Below are 22,545 nucleotides of genomic sequence, written 5' to 3'. Positions count from 1 at the left end.
ATTTTTTTTTTGATATTCTTTTGAGAAAAAAAGTTTCAAAATTTGCTGAAAAAAATTATAATTAAATTGAAAATTTTACTTGAAATAAATTAAAAAAAATGTTTTGTTTTTTACAAATGATTTGGAAACTGTCATAAAAGCCATTTTTTTTACTGATTTTATAAATTTAGGAAAAGGATTTATGCCTTAAAGGTGGATATAACCACTTGAAGGCAAAATAAGTATGCTTAATTAAATCAAAAAACACGCTTCTAAGACTATTGAAACTAAAAAGTTAAAAATAAATCTTAATACCACAATTTGTACAGATATCGCTCAACTAGAGATATATGTATGTATATTGTATATTTTCGTGAATAGTTATACTAATTGTATATAGAATAATATCAAGTTAGCCACGGCGTTTGTAAAATTCAGAAGGAAGCTATAAAATATATTATATGTATATGTAAATGATGAGCATGACGAGCTGAGTCCGTCTGTCTATATATACGCGAAGTAGTACTTCAGTTTTTGAGATTTCGAGCGGAAATTTGGCAAACGTACTAAAATATAAATGCCATACAAGCTGAATGATCTGAATCAAGTTCATATATAGGAAACTTTTATTTGACGTGGTCTTTTCACGAAATTCGGCACAGATTATTACCAAACCAACGGCTTAATGTATAAATGCCATATAACCGACCGATCAGCAGCAGGTTCTTGTATAAGAAATTTATTTATTATACTTAACGCACCGAAGAATTTTTTCAATTCCTACCATTTTAGCAACAACTGCCATACAAACTGACTAATCAAGAACAAGGTTTTGTTTGGAATCCAGAATTTGTCGATACCTTATGACTAAAAGTTTAAAAGTTTTCGAAATCCAACTACATATGAGAAAGGAAACGAGCGAACCATTGTTGTGCTACCCGAACTATTACAGCGTCGTCTCCGTAGAACTCCACAAATTTTATTGGTGGCTTTTTTATACAAAAATTTCAAAATATAGCGAATTTCTTCATTATTTTCACTCATATTTGAACGGCTGTAACTTTTTTTTTTCACCATCCATCATACATCTGTTCCCCTTATACTCTATATGTACTGAATAACTGCTTTAATACTCACTTGGTGCTCCAGTAGACCTTTGTCGTAATCACATATGCTGTACGCTTCCAGCCGGTGCGCTGCAAAATCTTTCCGATCTCCGTCTCCGAATGCGCCTCAGAGATATCGAACAAATTAATGCCACTCTCGATGGCCAAACGCAATATGGCTTCGGCTTGTTCGTCACTAACGCCGGGCGAAAAAACGGGCCACGTGCCCAAGCCGACATTGGAGACGCGCAAGCCGCTCTTGCCAAGATTCTTGTAGCGCAAACCGGGCGTCGGTGTGGAGCCATGGCGTAACGGTAGTGCCGGATTCGAACCCAAACTTATCGAACGGCCTTCACAGCGCGTGCAGAGCGGACACAAAGAGAAAGGAACATTAGTCAATAAATTTGCGCAGCTAAAGCCATGAACAGCTAATTTTGATGCAACTAAGCGATACTGACGTGCAAACGTATGATTTAACGACCAATAGCAACGAACAGCGTGTACAGTGGCGTGCAAATATTAATTTAGAGTTGAAAAAAAAACACAAATATACGAAATAAGAAACATATGGTGTAGAAGAATCGTGTGCACGAAATATTGGACTTGGTGTTGGACTTATGTTGACAATAGTTCATGTGTGTAAGCAAAATTATAATTAGTTGATTACAAAAAATGGCGCTCAGACGCGATAGTAAATTTAAGTGGCCATAGTGACATTGCCATGTGCGTGTTGTGAGCCGGATGATGGTGAAATAAAAATTATAACCTCAATTTACAAGTCATATATTTCATATTAATTACATTATTACTCGACAACTTTACCTACTTTGGCGCTATGTACTATCTATTTGAACAACAACAATACTGATTAATAGATGCACGAATGGCTTAATGTGATTAATGGATGAATTAACTAAAGTAACTGTTATTATGTAGACACAAACGTAAAAAATTTCAAAAACACACAAAAAATTAAAAGCAAAATTTGCTCTAATAACGTTTTTGTTGTCTACAAAAAAGTCAGATAAATAATGAAATATTATTTTTGAGCTTTTGAAATACTTGAACGAACACGAGTATACACACGAAAACATGAGAAAGAAATGAGAACACTAATCATTAGAACACGAGTACAAGCGGCAGAAATTGGTAGTGAGAAATTTGATACCGAAATCAAGATGACCTCCCGTACCACTGAACTCCTCCATGCAGTCGAGTGACGCTATTGGGGCCCGGCACCTGTAAATAAATGAATTTTTCGAAAAAATTAATAAAAATATTAAACAAATTTGTGTTATTTCTTCAATTGCTATAAATAAATATACATATTTACGAAAGTGGATAGATCGACAATGTGCAATACCCACTAGTTGACCACCAATCGGTCCCTTGTGTCATATTGACAGCACGCATCAGGCGCTGTTGACCTCCTTGCCTATCCAACGGCTGTCCGTTAAGTCTCCTTGCCATATAGATTGACGTCTCTGTTTTGTTGTTTCATATAATAATCATAATTTTTTATTTTTCAACTCTTGACGCTGGCCGCCACTCTATTTGGCCTTCGCATTGCCACACTTTCGTTTACTTGCACCGCTTGAGCGCTGGTGGGTTTTGCGGTGGCGCTCTCGTTGCGCGGCTTAACGGTGTAATCCTTCGAATGACTTTTTACGCTCGCACTTAAGTGGTTTGCAAATATAATTTTCCCTTGCTTACTTAATATTTAATGGTATTATTGACTGGACTGTTCATACAGGCTTAAACTGACACACTGGCCGCTGGCTTGACGCACTGCTCAGTTGATTGGCATTGAATTAATGCTTGTTGTTGTGCAATATTTATTAATCGCTGCTGAGTATTTGTACTCGAAATTACACTTTTCAAGTATAAGTTTATCCCAACTAGCTATAAGGTGGACGACAGCTTTATTTGTGAAAGCTCTCAGTCAATACAATCAGTCCAGTTAGATTGAGAGCTTTTACAAATGAAGCTTTTTTCTAACTTCTACTTGTCTACTTGGGATCAAAACTACCACGACAGCTTGACACTCAGTCAAATTAGACTTAGAGCTTTTACAAATGAAGCTTTCGTCCACCTTCTACACGTCTACTTAGGATCAAAGCTCCTCACAGCTTGAAGTCAGTCAAGTTAGACGGAGAGGTTTCACAAATGAAACTTTCATCTACCTTCTTTCCGCAGTGTAATTTGACTAAGAGCTGTCACAAATGAAGCTTTCGTTCAACTTCTACTTTTCTACAAATTAATCAGAACTTTTAGCTAGCAGCCCTCAATTGAAGGATGTTTCCAAGGTTTTCGCATTAAATTAAATCATTTGAAAATTATATTATTGAATTGTTAATATTTAAAAAATTGGTATACCCCGGAAGAAATTTCTTCACAGATTATTGAATGAAGAATGATTTTAGATACACAGGCTCCAATCACACCAATTTTTATCGACTAGGTGGTATTTTTTTACTCACAGTTGGCTTACTACCTTGAGCCTTATGTGGCCGGATTCTATTGTTCGGAGCTGGAGGTCAGACAGCCTTTTAAGCTTCTTCCAGGCGGAAGCAGAACACATGATACAGAAGATCAATATATACTTCGTTATAGATTTATACGAAACAGCTGACTCGATTGCCAAACGTGATATTTTTCGATTACGAAATTATTACAGACATTACGGTATCTATAAACGATATACAGTGAAACTTCCGAGAGCGCTGATAGACGGATTAGAGCGCGGTGGAATGCCTTTAGGACATTTAGAATCGCCAAGATCATGTGCAAGAGTTTAAGAAATACACGCAGACTTTTTACGTTGTCTAAGGGACTGCAGGATGGATGACAGTGTAATGACCGTTTACAAGTTACTGGAATCACACGAGCTGGATGAGCCTAAGTAACGACGGTGCATGCACAAAGTGTAAGGAAGTGGGCAGGAAAGAGATACTGCAACACCACTTATGTTTTTATCCTGCATAACGGCGAAATCGAAAACGTGATGTGACGAATTCTTCAGCTCAAATAAACTTAAAGACCAGTAGGTATATGCCCGGACAGTCTAACCTACAGAAACTTAACATCGAACTTTTCGATTAAAATTAGGCGCTCCGAGCAATATCTTGAGGCTTAAGCACAAGATGGATGTAGAACGTGAATTTGTGGCTTTGTACGGAATTAAGTAAACTGCCTACAATTGGTTGCTTCGCTTCGTTTACAGCTCGAAAAACATCGTTTATAGAAGCACAGTGTTTCATTAACACGTATGTAGAACACCCAGAGGTGATGTGGTATCCGATGCCTAGAGCATACTGAAATTATGAAGGAAACATTTCTCCAGCTTGCTGAATGGCAGTGCATAACATGAGGAGATGAAGAACCCGGGAATCGATGACGCTGGAGTAGACATTCTATTGCCCGACCAAGAAGAAATTCGAATAGCAATTACTCGTCTGAAGAACAACACAGCGGCGGGGACGATAAATTGACGGCCAAGCTATTCAAATATAATGGTGAAGAACTGAGAACAAGCTTCTTTTTTGAATATGGTCGGACGAAAGCATGCCAGATTATTCAAGTTAAAGTATGATCTGCCAAATCTAAAAAAGGGGAGAAACCACAATCTGCGCTATTTACCATGAGATAAGCCTCTTCAACATAGCATATAAGATTCTATCGAGCATACTTTGTGAAAGATTAAAGCTCACCGTCAACGAACTGATTGGACTTTATCAGCGTGGTTTTAGGCCTGGAAAATCAACCACCACCTGTTCGTCGATCTAAAGTTGCTTTTGACAGAAAGAAAAGCTGATTTTATGCCGTTATGTCTTGATTCCCCTTAAAAGTAATATGGCTGTGTAAACTGACGTAGAGCAATACCAAAAGCTCCGTCGGGATCGGGAAGCACTCCGACTCATTCGATACCAGCAAAGTTTCTGACAAAGCGACTTCCTATAGATAATTTCGTCTATATTGGAACCAGCATTAACACCAACAATAACGTCAGACTCAACATCCAACGCAGATTAACTCTTGCTAACAGGTGATATTTCGGACTGCGAGGTAAATTCCTCGCTCGACGAACATATACCAAATTTCGCAAGTCACTCATCATCCATGGACGATGCCAACATCTGATGAGTCGGCATTAGAAGATTTCGAGAGAAAGGTTCTGCATAAGATTTATGGGCCTTTCTGCATTGGCAACGGCGAATACCACAGTCGATGCAACTATATGATGATGAGCTGTACGAGGTATACGTTGACAGTGCGATAGTGCTGCACATCAAGAGACAGCGGCTACGCTGGCTAGGTTACGTCGTACAAATGCATGAAAACACTCCAGCTCTGAGAATGTTCGACGCTGTACACGCCGGAGGAAGCAGCGGAAGTCCTCCACCCCATTGGAAAGACCAGGTTAAGAGGGATATGGCTATACTTGGAATCTCCAATTGACGCCAAACAGCGAAAAGGAAGACGGAAGACTGGCAAGCTGTTGCAAACTATAACGGCGTAATCGGTGTCTACGTCAATAAAGAAGAAGACATCAAACTTGTATCACTCAAAATGCCATAACTTGGGAATTAATTTTCTGACAGTTGTGAAATTTATACAATTTACTTTTTAAAGTTGGTTCTAACTCATTAATTATGCATTATGCTCTACAAATGATGCTATGAAAGCAAGCTTTTGACGCAGTTCAGCAATTCTTCGGACCAACTCCGGGCCAAAGTCGCCAAAGATTACCTCAAAAAACTGCAGCGAATTTAATAATGCCTTAAACGTTTTGCATTTATGCTAAATGTCGTGTTTTCTAAAGTAACTTGCACTTAATCGTTTTAGCTTTAATTTGCCGCTATTCATGCATCACATGACTCTAATTTCTACAAACATAAATAATCCAAGCCCTGGCTGCACGCACAAAAAAACGAACACTAACTAATTTGACAATTTTGTGGTAAATATGTGCAAGTAGTCGTGAGCGTGTGTGGGTTGATGTGCGTGTTTTGCTAAACTAACGCTCCGGCGGTGCTGAGTGCATATTTGCAACCTCGCTGCTGCCCCAATTTATAGCAAACGTGCACACAGCCGCACACGCACACACAAGTGCATAGGTTCTTATGAGCAAGGCTTCTGTGTTGGTGATTTAACGAAGCATTAAAATGGTTTCTGTGGCTAAAGCTGATTTTTAAATAATTTAAGCACTTTGAATGCAAGGCAGCAACATTTGCAAGCTTGCAACTTTAAAGCGTCGACTACATACATATGTATGTATGCTCCTAGTATGCTTGCGTGATTGTTGTTGTTATTATTGTTGTTAAGCGTCATTGTTTTTTTTTTTTTGTTTGTTTGGTTGCTGCAACAATTTCGCCTACAGCATGTCCTGCTTCAAAGGCAATTATTGTTATGTGGCTAATTGCACTTGCTTTAATTGCACGCAAACACAAACATGCACTTAATAGCGGTGGATATGCTATCTATGTACATATATGTATATGTAAGCCAAAGCGAGTTGTTGCTGTTATTTTTTGGTTTTCTGCGATAGTTACTAGTTTTGTTGTGGTATGTTGCAATTACGGTACAATAGCGCGCACTTACAGCGGCAGTCAATGTCGCTCTCTACAACTTCATTGCGGCGGTGAACTGTAAGCGCAGCGTACGTTAGTTGCTACGCGCTTACGGTGGCAACACTGGTGGCTGTTGGTCCTGCAACAGATCCGTGTTAATCTGCAGGCGAGTTTTTTTCTGCTGTCAACAAATGTAGTTGCGGATCTCATAACTGTAACAGCGGTGGCCGTGATGGCATCGTTTTAATTTACATTTTAGATTAAAGTCGCAGCAGGCCTAGTGGGTGGCATTCGTGCAATGTGGCTACGTGTTCGCTATTATTATCTTGTGAGTTTTTTTTTTAGAGTCAACAGCGCAAATTTTTATTTTTATATTATAATTTTTTTTTGTTCTTGAGTTTGCTAAAGTTTTAATAGTTCACAAGTAAGCGCACTTTCAGGCTCACAGCGCGAAAGTGTTGCTCTTAAGGGGTTACATGGGTGTACGGGTTTTAAAAAATTTATTTTTTTATTGTCTTATAAAATTTGACAACACCTCTAGATAATTGTCCTAAATTTTCAAGTTATTTCGAGTAATAGTTTCGGAGATACAGCCTTGTGAACTTGTGCGCTTAATTCTAGCTAGCCTAAGTGCGCCGTCTTTAAACACGTTTTACTCGAAACTGTGTTTTTGAAGTCCGTTGCCAGGATTTCTCGAAAACTACTCAGCCGATCGTCATAAAATATTACAAAAGTCTTTGGTATACAATTCTTAAAGACTTGCATGAAGGACCTTTTTTCGATTACAACTATTTGAAAAAAATTTCCCGAACTTTTCATTGAAATTTAAATTTTTTAAATGTCTGCCAAAAATACAATTTCTAGCTTTTTTCCTTTTCGTCTTCACTTAAGATGACCTTGAAAGGAGTTATTCTTCCAACGCCGGCGTATTTTTCTCTGAGGTGGCACCGGAAATGGCGTCACAATGGCCGAGTTTAAAATATTTTTCTGTCCAAAAATTTCGGAATTTCTTTGCTAATAGTTTATGTTTGTAGCATCAAAAAAAAAAAAATATGTATTATTTTTTTATGAGAAAAGAATTGTTGAAAAAATACCCGAGGAAACCCATTTAACCCCTTAAAACAGTAAATCTCAATAAAAAAGTGTTCTTTTTGTATTTTCGCCTTTCGATGTCATATTGAAATTTCTGTTTGAATAAAGCATTTTGTATTTAAGCACTTCGATATAATTATTTTATAGCTTTTTAATAAACTCGAATGCTGCTTATTGAAGCCAAGTCCAAACCAACTTAACTACGGTTTCACATCTGATACTGCTTACAGTAAAAAGGATGGAAAGGAGGGAATTTTATTTTAGGTTAATTTAGCTTATGTTGCTGATTTCCTTGTCGGATCTAATGAGTAAACCGTTTGGAGTAAGATTCGCCCGCATCCTAGGGCTTGCCCACTTGCGGAGTTCTATCCTCATACTATGGAGCCTAGTAGTAGATAAGATCCTTGAGTTGCTCACAAATAATTGAATTCGGTGACAAAGGCTCTGCCCACAGGGCTTATCTATGAAGCCTAGCAGTAGATGAGCTCCTTGAGTTGCTCATAAACAATGGGATTCGGTAACAAGGGTACGCGCATGACATTGTCATAAAGGCACGAAGTAAATTTTCAGAACACTCTCTGCGACATAGTCCGAAAAGGCTTGATTCTTGTAAGGAGATGGAGCAGTACGATAGGGTTAAATACCAACCCGTCAAAAACAACCGTAGTCCTTTTCACAAAGCTCTTGGCTTGAGACTACTAACGCTTGTTGGTAGGGACTTGGAAATATCTAGAGAGGTCAGATTCTTGGGCCTCACATTAGACTCAACCTTACGGTAGAATAGTCACATGAAATTAACACTGTCCAAAGTCACCAAGTCAGTCATGATATGCGGATGTCTAGCCGGCAGGTGCTAGGGTTGCAAGTTATTATCGGGTGGCTGTATACTGTGATCGTAAAGCCTATTGCCACTTTTGGAGTGGTTGCTTGGCCATCGAAGGCAACGCAGACTTCTATTGTCACTTTTGCAATGGGAACGCAGTTTTCGCTGGGCTTTCAACTATCGAAGCTGCTAAGACTCGCCTGCGTCTGTGCTTCAGGGGCAATACTCAATTGTCCATCTGCAAGTAATCTCAACAAATGAAGGTCTTAGGGGAAGACACGTCACTGGCCCTTATTCTAAGAGGCGGCGCTACGTAGAGGGTAAACTTCACAAACAAGTTTAGAGTGACTCTCGGCAGTAAGGCGGAGTAGAGTGATTCCACGCTCGACCTACTACTGAGAAGCAGAACTATCCAGTGACGCACTGACGACTTGGAAACACCGGGCATTGGGGGACCGCATATCAAACTATCCATAACAATGGAATGCTTTCCGAACAGCTTCCAAACAAAAGTCTTTGCTATAAGTCAGTAGCAGAAATTAATCTCCATCACAACTATCGCAACCAGTGTACGGTATCGCTATATTCAGCGATAGTCAAGCGGCACTAAAAGCGATCTTAGCTTATGAAGTCAAATCGCTATTAGTGGAGGAGAGTATAGAAAGGATGAACCCCTTATTAGTTTGCAACCGTGTACCCCTGATCTGAGGCTTCCAAGATGATGGAACCAGATCCATGCATTGCGGTGTTAAATGAGTTGTTACGCACGGACGAGAGAGTTGGCGCCTAACAGCAGGCAAGAGGAATGCGCCATGCCAAGTTACTAGTGGGAGGTTACAACCTAGCAAAGTTTAGAGACATGATCAACCTTCCCCAAGACAAACTCCGTCTCTTTGTTAAGCTGTATACATAGCACTACAGGCTCAAGCAACACTTGTTCCACGTAGGCATAGTCTCTTGCGCAAACTGTCGGCTTTGCGACATGAAACAGGAAACTCAAGGTCACCTCACCTCAGTCGCGCAGCAAGCTCCAGGAATTATTCCGAGTGCTGGACCTTTGTGATCATATGTGATATAGAACCATAGGTCGCATTGCAAAACCTCAATTATTTTCTATCTATATTGTTTTTGCCGTTGAAAGACTGGTCCCATAAACTTCTTATTGTGAATCATGTAGCGACGTAAGAACTTTTATGAGTGAGACTTCGAATTTCTTCCATACTCACTGTGTTCTGCGATTCTAATCGTCGACGACTCTTTCTTGCTCTCAGACTTCTAAATGGAATTCAGTGGTTTGAACCATATTTTGAGTTGTTTTTGCTGAACGACTTCAGCTCGCTTCTAAATTTGTTACCAGCGCGGATCCAAGTTGAAAACAGATGCACCTTTAAGTAGCGCAGCGCTATGTATGTGGCTATGCACTTAAAGCTTACCACATATGACAAGAGGATATTCAAAGGCTAAGAGTTTTGTAACTTTTCAATTATTTCGAGACCACAATTACATGCAATAAAATTCAATTGGAACAGGAAATTGTTGCTTTCAATTACGCCAAAAAACCCTTACGCTTAATGACCGCTACGTATGTATGTCTTTTTTATACCCCCCAAGCAATTACAAATAGTAGCGGCGTTGCTTTTGTTTTTGCTTGCATGTTTACCTGTAAATTGTCACAGCATTCGATTCTTCGCTTGTGTTATCCATATTGTTGTTGTTGTCATTGGTATTGCCCACACCAATGGCACCACCACCAGCACCACCTCTACCGGCGCCCGTTGCTGCCGCCACCGCGCCACCAGCCAGGCCACCCATGAAAACGGCTATGGGCGGATTGGCATTGACGACATTCGCGGCTTGAACGTTCGACGCAGCGACGGCAGCTATGTTCGAGGGAATAACGGTAATATTGGCGTAGGTAGGCATGCTGTAGTTGTTCGCATTGGCGGCGGCGGCGGCGGTGGCGCTGGCCATGACAGCGCTCGGTGCATGGCCATACGTCGCATGCGACGAGTGAGCGTGAGCGTGAGCGCTGGCAATGCCAATGCTACCGTTTAGTATGCTCAGATTGCCGCTGCTCAGCGCGGGCGGTGGAGGTGGTGGCGGTTGTAGTGGCGGTAGCGATGAAATGCCGCCACTTAAATTGGCAGCGCTGCTATTATTGAGGTTGGTGGTGGCGTGTGAATTATTGGCTGTTGCTGTTGCTGTTGTGGTCGTGTTGTGGCTGCTGCTGCTGGCATGCGTTGCTGCAGTGTTGTCATCGTGCATGGTCATGGTGTTGTTGGCTGATTGTTGCTGTTGCTGTTGCTGCGAGTTTTGTTTCGTGGCGGTTTTGGTTGCTATTGGCATTTTACGGAATGCCGCGTTGTGGAGGGGAGGAAGGAGGTGTGCGTTCCCTGTTGACTGCTGCTTGTGAGTTTACGCTCAATTCGAAATTGCTTTTAATGTTTCCTTTTAATCCTATTTGTTATTTTTGTGTGCTCGCGTGTATGTATGTGTGTGTGTGTTTTTTTTTTTTTTTTGTATATTGCAGCTTCACTCGTCGTTTTTGTGAGCGGTGTGTTGCGCGGCGCGTAGGCTAAAAAACTGTTTCGTTAGCTGAATAAATTCTGTTTTCAATGAGATTATTTATATTTGCTTTATTGTGTTTTTGGGTCATCATATTTTTACACTCGATTTCCTGCGAAAAAACCATAAAGCGCCTGAATGAAATTGTAAAGATATTTGTTTGAAAATTTGTTGCTTCACTTTTTCATTAGTTATAACTGTGAAACAACATGTTTATGCAATATTTGTTTATGCCATTTGAATGTAAACTTGTTTTTATTAGCATTTATTTGCCGAAGTTTATTGTTTGCGGACAATTTATTGAATTACTTATTTATGTTTTTTATTTCAAGTGAAATTGTAAACAAGTATTTGCACTGTCATACTGTTATAAAAAAATAAAGTGATTTTTTTTAAATTGTAAATTCTTGATTTATTCTGCCAACTTAATTTCATCCCCTTCAAAGTAATCTGTGTCCTATAAAACGCGGGTTTTCTAAGCCTTTTCGAGTTCTCGAAACAGTCTTAATAGTCTTTTTTCGGTATAAATTTCAACATCTTCTTCAATGCGGTGTTTACAGGATTTGTTCGGAAAGTGATAGAACTGAGTCGATTTAAAAAAAATTATTGAACCTTTAAAAACTTTCAAAATATGCTCCTATGTGTCGATGCAGGGCTGCCAGCGCGATTTTCAAGTATTGAGGACGTCATGCAAGGCATTCTCCAGAATAGCCTTGAGAGGCGAGGTGCATGCCGCCTGGATACTTTCTATCGTCTCAAAAAGCTTACCTTTCATTGGCCTTTTCAGGCAAGGAAAAAGTCCGGGGGAACCACATTTGGGCTATAGGGTGGAAAGATCATTGAAAACCATTTGGAAAAATAATTTGGGTCTGAGAAAAGTGAAAGCACGATTGGTTCCAAAATCACTCAATTTTTTTGGGAAAACAACGTCGTGATAACGTCTGTGAAACAATGACTACTAGTATGCCATGAAAAGTATTATTACAGGGGATGAGTCTTGGATCTAGGCTTACGACTCAGAAACAGGCGATCAATGTGCCTATTATCGTGGCGAAGGTGATTCAAAGCCGAAAAAACCACGCCAAAACAGGTCACAAATCAAGATTATGTTGAGAGTTTCCTTCGATTATCGAGGCGTGGTGCACTCCAAATTACCTCGGACCAGCCAAATTGTCGACAGGGAATACTGATCAAATGTTATGCATCGTTTGCGACAAGCTGTTTATAAAAGAAGCCGGAGTTATGGTCTTGGTTTTTGCACCATAATAATGCGCTGTCACATACTGCGTAGATTCTTCGTGAGTTTTTCGACAAATTTTCAACCAATATTGTGCCGCAACCACCATATTCGCTTGATTTAGCTCCGCGTGACTTCTGGTTATTCAGCAAAGTCAAACAACTGCTCCGGGCAAACCGTTTTGAGGCAATTGAAGGCATTAAACGTGAATCGCTAAGCGCACTGAAGGCTATTCCGGGATTTGCCTTTAACAACCATTTCGAGGATTGGGAAAAATGTTGACATAAGCATATTAGGGCCAAGGGGCATTATTTTAAGGGGGACGACATAGATTTTGCAGAATAAATCGAAAATTTTAAAATTATGAACAAAGTCTTATTATTTATATATATTTTTTCATATAGTAATACAAGTTATTAAGTGGCAAAAGCGTTTAATAATTTTGTATGAAAAGCAAAATTGTCCTAGATTATTTAATATTTTACCTCATTTATATTAATATGGCATTTTCATTTTGTTTTACAAAAGTTTACTTTTCATTATTTCAATTTATTTAATAACTTTATTTTAATTTATTTTATGTCATTTATTTTAATTTATTATTTACATACATGTACATATGTATGTATATAAATATTTTTTAACATACTTTCATTTGAAACTGCATTCAAATTCAAAGTGTTTTTCCATAATTTTTGCGCTCGCATCGTGTTTCAGCCATTAAAAAGTATTGCATTGCTCAAATATTTATTTTATTTAAATTTACCGTTTTAACATTTTTTGCTAGAAAATCATTTTTACATATAGTTTGTATGTTTTACGTAGCTTTAATTTTAGTTGAATTTAATTACTATTTGATCACTTGTTTGCTTTGAAACTGTTTAACCGCAAATATTTATGCTGCTTTGGTACTATTCTTGGTAGTATTTTCATAATTCCTCTAATTAGTCACGTTTAAATAGATACGTGAAATTAACATTATTTCGCTACTCGTTGTTGTTGTACTTTAATAGAATACTACGACGATTACTTAGTTAGCATTAAATGTCTAAAAAGTTTGTTGCAAATTTTAAGGCAGTTTCGCTTGATTTCAATCTCTTAATTATTTCCTTATTATATTTCTGATTTCCTTATGCGATGTACTTTTATATACATATATAATGTATGTGTGTGTGTATATAACAGTTGAACTTTGCCTATTTGCTTTTATATTTGTTGTTGTTTTTATGTTTGTCTGCACGTCTTACGCTGCTGCAAGAGAAATAGAAGTGGTTGGCTTAGTGTGACTTTCAAAGCAGTCTGTTTGCCGCTTTTCTTTCAACATTAAGCTTTGCAAGGTTTATGATTTTTGCTGCTGTGCTTTCTCTGCCCTTGCTACTGCATATCGGGGTTTTCTCTCATATTTTGTTTTGTGTACTTTTATTTGCTCTTCTGTTGCTTACCAAGAGTTGTTGGTTATTGTTGTGACTGTGAAATCGCAGGGAAATGAAAAAGTGTAATTTATGTACTATGTTGCAAGCAGTTTATTGTGCATTTTCATTACTCGCCGCAGCGGTTTCGACGTTTCGCCAGTGTAGACTTAGGAGCTTGCTTCGAAGTTTGCTTGCTAAGCGTTTAATTGTACAAATAGCTTTAAATATACCCGTGACTTAGGTAAGAAGAGTTCAAAGTTTCGTCATAATAATTTTAAAAAGAAATTGCTTTTTTATTTGCAATGATATACATATCTATTTAAGAACTTACAGAAAATGTTGAAATGCATGAAGCATTTTCATTCTTAATAATCATAGTCTCTTGAACTTAGATTTGTTTTAGAATGTAGTTTCAAAATAAAATGAGATTCAGATTCTAGGAAAAGGCGTTTCACCATGATAAAACTTGTTGTACATTACAATATTATTAGAAATTTTATTGAAAAGTAACCAGATCTTCATTCTAAACTCTCTCTCAAACTTTGAAACCGAAATTCAAATTATTACGGTCGCTACAGCGTTTCCAATATTTAAACGCGTTTTTCTCAGAATGGTGTTTCTCAAAACAGTTTCCACATACAAAGGGAGAGTTTTGAAGATATCTAGTTCCAAATTGGAGAAAACATTTTTAACGTCATTCGCTTTCGCGCTGGTGAAGCTTTTTTGTTTTTTGAAATCTTATTTTTTTCTACGAAAAACTGTTGAAAAAAGGTCAGGTTTTAGTCTAATTTCAAAAGAACAAAAAAGCTTTCATAACGCAATAGCGACTTTTCTACAGATTAATAGTCTTTTTGAAATGTTTGTTTTACACCAAAATTGCGGCCGCAATCGTAGACATCGTACGGGACCTTTTTATACGGGTTTGTACAAAAAATCGCAAAAATCAGTGATTTTTTGTAGGGTCACACCGATACGATCCCTTGGTTCGTAGTTACCACTCTAGTCAGACAATTGCATTGCTGAGAAAAATTTAATTAAAAAATACTAGAGAATACTGAACGATAACATTTATCGATTACGCAAATATATACTGTAATCCATACTTTTATTAATAGTTTATGTTAATATGTATCGATAAATTGCATAAAATATTAGATAATGAAATCGATAAATATTTGTACTTATATATATATTTTATGATAACATTTATCGATAAATTGCACAAACCGTTACTGAAATCGATAATTATATGTAGCCTTTAAATCGATACTTTTATTAAAAGTTTACGATAATATGTATCGATAAATTGCCTAAAGCGATAAAGTCATCGATAATTATTTGTACTTTTATAAAACCATTACGATAACATTTTTCGGTAAATTGTAGAGCCGGATACCGAAATCAATAACTAAATTATATGGAAAACAATAAAAGATAAGTTATCGATAAATTGAGAAAACCGATACTTAAATCGAGAATTAGTTGTAGATTCTAAATCGATATATTTCTTCAAAATTTGCAATAATATATATCGATAAATGTACTTTTATAAAAAAATTACGATAACATCTATCGATAAATTACACAAACCAAAAGTGAAATCGATAACTGTTTGTAGCTTTTAAATCGATACATTTATGCAAATTTTGAGATAATATATATCGATAAATTGCATAAAAAGATATGAAATCGACCATTATTTGTATTTTTATAAAAATATTACGATAACATTTATCGATAAATTGCGGAAACAGATACCGAAATCGATAATTCTTTGTAACATCAAATTTACTTTTGTAAAAAGTTTATTTACTATTCGGAACATGATTTATGTATCGTAGCTAACATTTAACTGATTTGATCTCAAAAATATGGAAGTAGCTCTCATAAACGATAGTACACAGCTTGTTCAATGAAATCTGTTAGCCTTCTCCGACTAGAACATTATTTCTTGAACAAATCAACTTATGTATCAGACTTGTGCTTTTACAGATCTATTTGAAAAAAAGTGACAAAAAAGATTAGCAATTTGTGAGAATCAAGGATTAATTATCTGAAAAACTATTGAGCGTATGAAACCCTATGTGTGGTTTGCGGTCTTAGCTAAAACAGTTTATGCACTTAAAGCTCCATTAGAAAGAAAAGTGGTATATCGAACATTGTCTATATAAAAACTTGCCTTAAGCTCCATAAACTGTTCCAAAAATAGCAAGAACCACAGATTAAGATAATGGTTTTACTTTTCATTTTGAAATAAGCCTAAATTCTCTACTATGCTATCAATTTTTAATTACAAATTCCATATGACAGTCTCTTGGCACTGTTACTCCTCACTGAGCAGATTAATTGAGGCATTGGTTAGCCAAAAATGCATACAGGCATTGTATAAAAATAGTTGGAAAACATACAAGAGAGACAGAAAAATTCCCCAAAAGGCCGGTCGTTGCAAAAATATCAGATCTAAAAGCAAAAAGAGTTAAGAATAAATAAAGCAATCGATGCTGGCTGTTGAGCTTTGGGCCGCAATTTGTGTGTACGCTTTTGTTGTTGGCCTTACTGACCTAACTAACGTTGGCCCGTTACCACACGACACGCCACACTCACTCCGTGCCCAAACGCTGTGTGGAATTGCAGTGGAAACGACGCCAGCAGTTAAAGCCGATACCCATACTTATATACATATGAACATATGTATGTATGTATATGTGTGCATATGTACAACGTATGTTTTGGTATTTGCTAGGCGCAGTTCTGTGGGGTGCATTTCATAAAATTTGAAATTTTTGTCAAGGTTTTTGTTGGCTGCATGTGCCATAAATATGTAAGTATAATAAGTAGATAGTCGAAGAATGTGTAGTATACGCAAAATATCAGTTGTATTTTATTCCTAAACAACTGAAATCATATGATTTGTATATGCAGTGTCACAAGAATTTGGGGTTAGACCCTTAAATATAGAGATTGGAAATATATTAAATGCTTGCATGAGGATATTTAATTGAATAAATGGCTTGCATATTTGGTATTTATGAAATATTTACATATTTGGCTTGTTTACCTGTGTTCATTTGTTTAGTGTAAGGTTACTGTGGATTAGATCTGAATATTTTCTTTCATCTTGCCTATGTGTGGTTTCACATTTCAATAGCAAAATATTTACTGTGCCTGTCAAAACATTCGTTGATTACATATTTGTGAGTGCACAGTGTGCGTATGTGTTTACAGGGTGCGTCATATTTGCTGTCGGCATAAGGTCTGTGACATTCACCCATCACTTGATTTAGTGAGGCATGTTGTGAAAACCTGAATTCGGTAAATCTATCTAAATGTCTTTGGAAACAATGGGCCGAAACGGTGACGTCGTTCGATTGTGTTGACTATATATGCTTAATGTCAAATCTGTCTTATGCATACTTGTGGCGTCGGTAGCAAAATAATAAATACGGTTACGGAACGGTGTGAAGGAGTAGTCTAGGCGACATCAGTGAAACCATCATTAACCCGAATTAGTCGATTCTTGTTGTTAGTGGTTTCAACTAGACGTCTATAGCTCCCACAGATTACCTCGAATGTTGTTCTCAAAAAAGGATGACTTTAACTGGTCAGCCCAATCTTCACGGATCTTTTTGTAACCACGGTGTACGTTATTTGATTGATGTGGATTTAATAATCAAACTAGGCTAAAAGAATTTTAAGAGATCAAACTAAATATACCATTCAGCTCCTTCAAGAGCTTCAAGTACTCGTAATCGTAGGGCGGCTCTTGATATAACCTTATGCAATAAATATATATAACCGATAAGATCTCGCAGTGCCGGGTGTCGCAAGAACCCTCAACGTCAGAACAGAGATTCATTTGATTCACACTGAAAGTGAATGTGAAGGACCGACCGCCGATTCGCATCCCTAGAAATGCGAGTTTGGATGTCTTTGGGAAAATTCTAAGTCTAATTATAAGAAGAGAGAGAGTGCGTTTAACGTGGCTGGACTGCAGGGCAGGCTGGCTGCGGCAAATCAGTTCCTAATGGACGCTTATCACTGCGTCTGTCCACAAAAAATGGAGCACTTAACAACTTATAATAAGGAAACTTGGTTAGCGAAGGCGAACAGTTTCAGGAAATACTGTGACAAAGTCTCCTCGTCCCCAGAGCTAGCCAGACTGCACAACGATTTATCTAGAGGAAAGACAGACACAACATTATCCCATTAAAAGACATGTTGGGACCTATACAATCAGCACAGAGGACAGTACAATGGCGCGCTTGCTTGCGCACTTCTCGGAGAGCGTTCGAGATGACTAAATTTCACTATTGGTCGCCCATAGGATAGATCGTGCGGATTTGACGACTGCAAAGAAATTATTCACTGCAGACTCAATCGAAGCTTCTCGAATTCTAAATCACCATCTTCCCAGCACTTTCGCAACAAGGTATACAAGATCTCTTATCGCATCTTGTTGGGCTGATGAGGGATAGCCTTGCGATGACGTATAACCCAGAACCGTGGAGAAAAACGAAGGTAATCTTCATCCCCAAGGTAGAAAGGAAGGACTACTTGCCAGCCAAATCATTCAGGCCAATTAGTCTTACTTTCTTCATGCTAAAAGAGATGGAAAATATTGTAGACAACAACATAAGATCGAAGGCTCTGAAAATTGGTTATTTTACAATGAAGTTCCATTAAATTTTGTGTGCGGAATCAAATTTTTGGTGCCGAAGCTTTCAGAATTTCAGACAAACAATTATCACCAAAATTCTATTATGGTGATAATTGTTTGTCGGGAGCAAGTCTTTTTGAATGGAAAAAGGATCGAAAACGCGTTGACGACGAACTGCGTCCAGGACGGCCATCAACACCAACTGATGCTCAACACATCAATAAAATAAAAGAATTGGTGCTTGAGAAACGAAAACTAACAGTTAGAGATCTTACTGGCAGCGTTGGAATATCGGAATGATCACGGAGCACTGTTTTGAAACATTATTCGGGTCTAAGAAAAGTGAAAGCACGATTAGTTCCAAAATTACTAAGTTTTTTCGAAACACAGTATCGCATCAAAGTCTATGACACAATGCTTTCCGACTACCAGGATGTCATCAAACGTACTATTATTGGTGATCAGTCTTCGATCTATGCTTAAGACCCGAAAACAGGCTATCTATCGGCCGAATATCGTGACAAAGGTGATCCGAATCCGAAAACACCATATCCAATCAGGTCAAAAATCAAGATTATGTTGATATTTTTTTCGATTATCGAGGTTAGGTGCCCGCCAAATTTCTTCGGACCACCCAAACTGTTAACAAAGAATACTATTTGAGATTAATCTGTCATAACTATGCCTTATTTAGTTCCGTGTGACTTCTGGCTATTCAACAAATTCAAACGACCGCTTTGGGAAACCGTTTTGAGTCAGTTGAAGACATTAAAGTGTTTCGAAGATTGGAGAAAACATTATAACGATTATACTTATATATTATGGCCAAGAAGTTCGAAATAGATTTTGAAGATTAAATTAAGAATTTTAAAATTATGAACAAACTCTTACTATTTTTAGCCCAAATATTCAATTGGTTTTTAACCTGTTTTTTTATCAGCGTACTTCATTCTAACATAAAGTATTTACAGCTTCTGCTTTATTCGCTATGCAATTGTAATGACCAGATTTGAAATTACTTTTTCACACGTCAATACTAATTTAGTGAGAGCACATGCATATTAAATTTCAATCGAAATATATATATTATATATTCTTTCATACCTGGCTATAACCATACAATAATCAAATAATAAATGTTTATTTACGTGGCTGTACTATAAACTGCTTGATTGTCTTTTCATATATAAATATGTTTACAAATGCTGACTTTAGAAGTGCGCTCATGATTTCAACAACAAAGCTCTTACAATTGCATTGCTCTACACAAGCCATTGGTTGAACGTGGCGTATGAGTAACGTTGACGTTGTGCTGACAGTTTGACATGTGGATGATGTTTTCTTACATGTGTATGCGCTGTGGTTGTAATGACTTTAATATTTGTGAAATTGAATTAAACTACAGTTGTAATTATGGTGAAATTTACCGCACCTTCGTGGTTAACTAAAATTATGTTTTTATAAGCAAAAGTTGGACTTGAAGTTAAACGTATATACGTGTGCTTAATTATTTTAAGCAAATTCACATTATCTAAACCTTGCGAAACTCTACCATATCGTTGGAGTCTTTCTTAGTGTTTATTTTTATCTTAATTTTAAAAATTTTTTTTTTTTTTGTTTATATTTCATTAAGCAGCTTCTCCGCCAATCAGTGCGTACTCGAAAGCGAAACTTTGGCTGACCAACTCCCCAACTTGCAAACAAGCACTTAAAATAAAATAGTGCGAAACAAGAGGCAGCCAGGCGAAATGCGGTCTCATGCCAACACGCACTTAAAAGTTTTCAAATCTAAAGTACAAAATCACTACACAGCGAAAGCAACGCAAAAAATGCTAATCGCAGTTGAGTGGCGAGCTGAACACAATGGCGCACCCGACACATGCTTTGGCTAAGTAGCAAAAACTGCAAATTAATTTAAGTTTTTGGAATGCGCGCTTTAAGAAAATGTGGAAATAAAGAGGTGCAAAAAAATCGAGAAAATGCGTAAAAGGAAACGCGAAATAAACGTCGTGTGGGCAGCGCTTTAAATAGATGTTTTGCTTGCACCAAAATGCTTTTGTTTTTACTATTTTTCTTCTCAGCTTAATGCTGCGTAACTCCTCAGTAAAAGTGCTTGCAGTTTTTCTTTTATGGAATATCTGGAAATGCCATGCCACTGTGAACTTATTCTGTTACAGGGTGATTCTTTAAGATAATCCCTTGAATTCATTATGATTAGAAATCATTAACAAAAGTAATATTCGAATTGAAATTCAATGTGATCCATTTCAAAGTTCGCTACTTCTTTAAAGAAAAAAAAAAAAAAACACAATAATACATACATACCAACAGCCAAATTAATAAGTTACGAATAACTATTATTACTTGAAGCTATATTCTTATTCCAAGTCAAAACCTTGTATTTTTTTCTGCATGGCGATACTTTATGAGATATTTTTTTGTTTTTTAGAAATACTATGCACCAGTCTCCGACTAGTTCAAACCAAAAACTTTTGAAATATGCTGTATGGCATATTATATGCCTATAGTGTGAAAGACTAAATCCCACTATCTACAAACTGATTGGTGCTTATTAGTGAGGCTTTAGGCCTGGATAATCAACAACTTACTAAATATTCACTATGCGTCTAAGCTTGGAAGAGGCTCGTGAACAGAGTATGGCCACACACCACCTCTTTGTCGATTTTAAAGCTGCTTTTGATAGCATGAAAAGGAACTGCCTTTATGCCGCTATGTCTCAATTTTTATCTCCGTAAAACTAATATGGCTGTGTGAACAATACCAACAGCTCTGTCAGGATCGGGAAGGATCTTACCGAACCGTTCGCTACCAAACGAGGTTTCTCTTTCGTATGACTGCTTCAAGCTACTTCTGGGGAAAATAATTCGAGCTGCAGAGCTGAATGGAGAAGGCGCAATCTTTTATAAGACTGTACAACTACTGACGTACGCCAATAATATCGATATATTTGGCCATAAAACCAGCGCCATTAGTTCTAGTACTTTCTGCAATATGGATGACGAAGCGATACAAATGTATCTAGTAGTGAACGAAGGCAAGACGAAATATCTCCTGTCATCAAMAAAAAAAAAAAAAAAAAAAAAAAAAAAAAAAAAAAAAAAAAAAAAAAAAAAAAAAAAAAAAAAAAAAAAAAAAAAAAAAAAAAAAGGAGTCGCTGCTGACAGACAGCCTTGACACCAACAATAAAGTCAAGCTCGAAATATAAACTATGTAGGCAGTTAAGAAGTAAAGTCCTCAACAAGTCACTCTCATCCCCGTCCTGCTGTTTGGTGTAGAGACATTAACGATGACATCATCTCAGGATTCGGCTTTAAGAGTTTTCGAGAGAAAAGTTCTGCGGGAGATTTATGGTAATTTCCGCATCGGCAACAGTGAATACCGCATTCGATGAGACGATGAGCTGTACGAGATATACGACGCTGTGTTTCTCATACGCTGTTCAGAAAGCTAAAGAATTTCAAAAATTACAGTGATCTCGTCAGAACATGTCGAACGAAGTAAAACAGCTTTCCAAATGTATACTAACATCTCTCAACAGAAGACTGTGCTCACCAAATCGGCCTAACCGCGCTAAACGGAGGACCTTTGTAAGACTTATGCTTTGTTCCAAAAATATTCGTATGTGCCCATACAGCAATGTATGTTGCATAATACAGAGATTAAAATAGCAAAGTTGTATTGAAAGCCAGAAAAACCTGCACGAAAATGCCTCATAGCAAAATGGTGTAAAAATGAGCAAAGAGAAAGGCGACACAGCAGCGAAACGCCGTTGGAGCGGAAGGAAAGCTGATGAATAGAGCGCAAATGAAAATGAAATGCTTAGCTAAGTACGCGATTCATTCCAACAGATGTAAAAAAACCAAAAAAAGGTCGCGTATATATGTGGAGCTGCAACGTTGCATGCACCTTACGTTGTGAGTTTCTGCAAAATGACTGAATCACCAACAATGGCAGCAAACGAAATGAAAACGGCAGCAAACTTGTAGTTGTTGGAGAGTGAATGTTGCATTGAAATCTCTGAATTTTATACGCGTCAACCGTCAGCAACACACGCCGCCTATGTGACGGGACGACAATATGGTA

The 22,545-nt window shown here is 37.5% G+C and overlaps 1 protein-coding gene across 1 annotated transcript in view; it reads right to left on the bottom strand.

Moving 5' to 3' along the window:
* The window catches only part of LOC108968349, a 181,194-nt gene that overhangs the window by 3,700 nt on the left and 154,949 nt on the right, over window positions 1-22,545 (bottom strand). Inside the window, exons 6-7 of the mRNA XM_018932376.1 lie at window positions 2,254-2,324; window positions 1,117-1,435 (exon numbers count right to left, since the gene is read on the bottom strand). Of these exons, the coding sequence (XP_018787921.1) occupies window positions 1,117-1,435; window positions 2,254-2,324 (390 nt within the window). The remainder of the gene's footprint in view (window positions 1-1,116; window positions 1,436-2,253; window positions 2,325-22,545) is intronic.

The sequence above is a fragment of the Bactrocera latifrons genome, unplaced genomic scaffold (genome assembly GCF_001853355.1).
Source record: "Bactrocera latifrons isolate USDA-ARS-PBARC rearing strain unplaced genomic scaffold, ASM185335v1 scaffold_0, whole genome shotgun sequence".
In the NCBI taxonomy this organism is placed as follows: Eukaryota; Metazoa; Arthropoda; class Insecta; order Diptera; family Tephritidae; genus Bactrocera; species Bactrocera latifrons.
The sequence above is the reverse complement of the archived record's forward strand: the minus strand, read 5'-3'. Positions and strand labels throughout refer to the sequence as shown.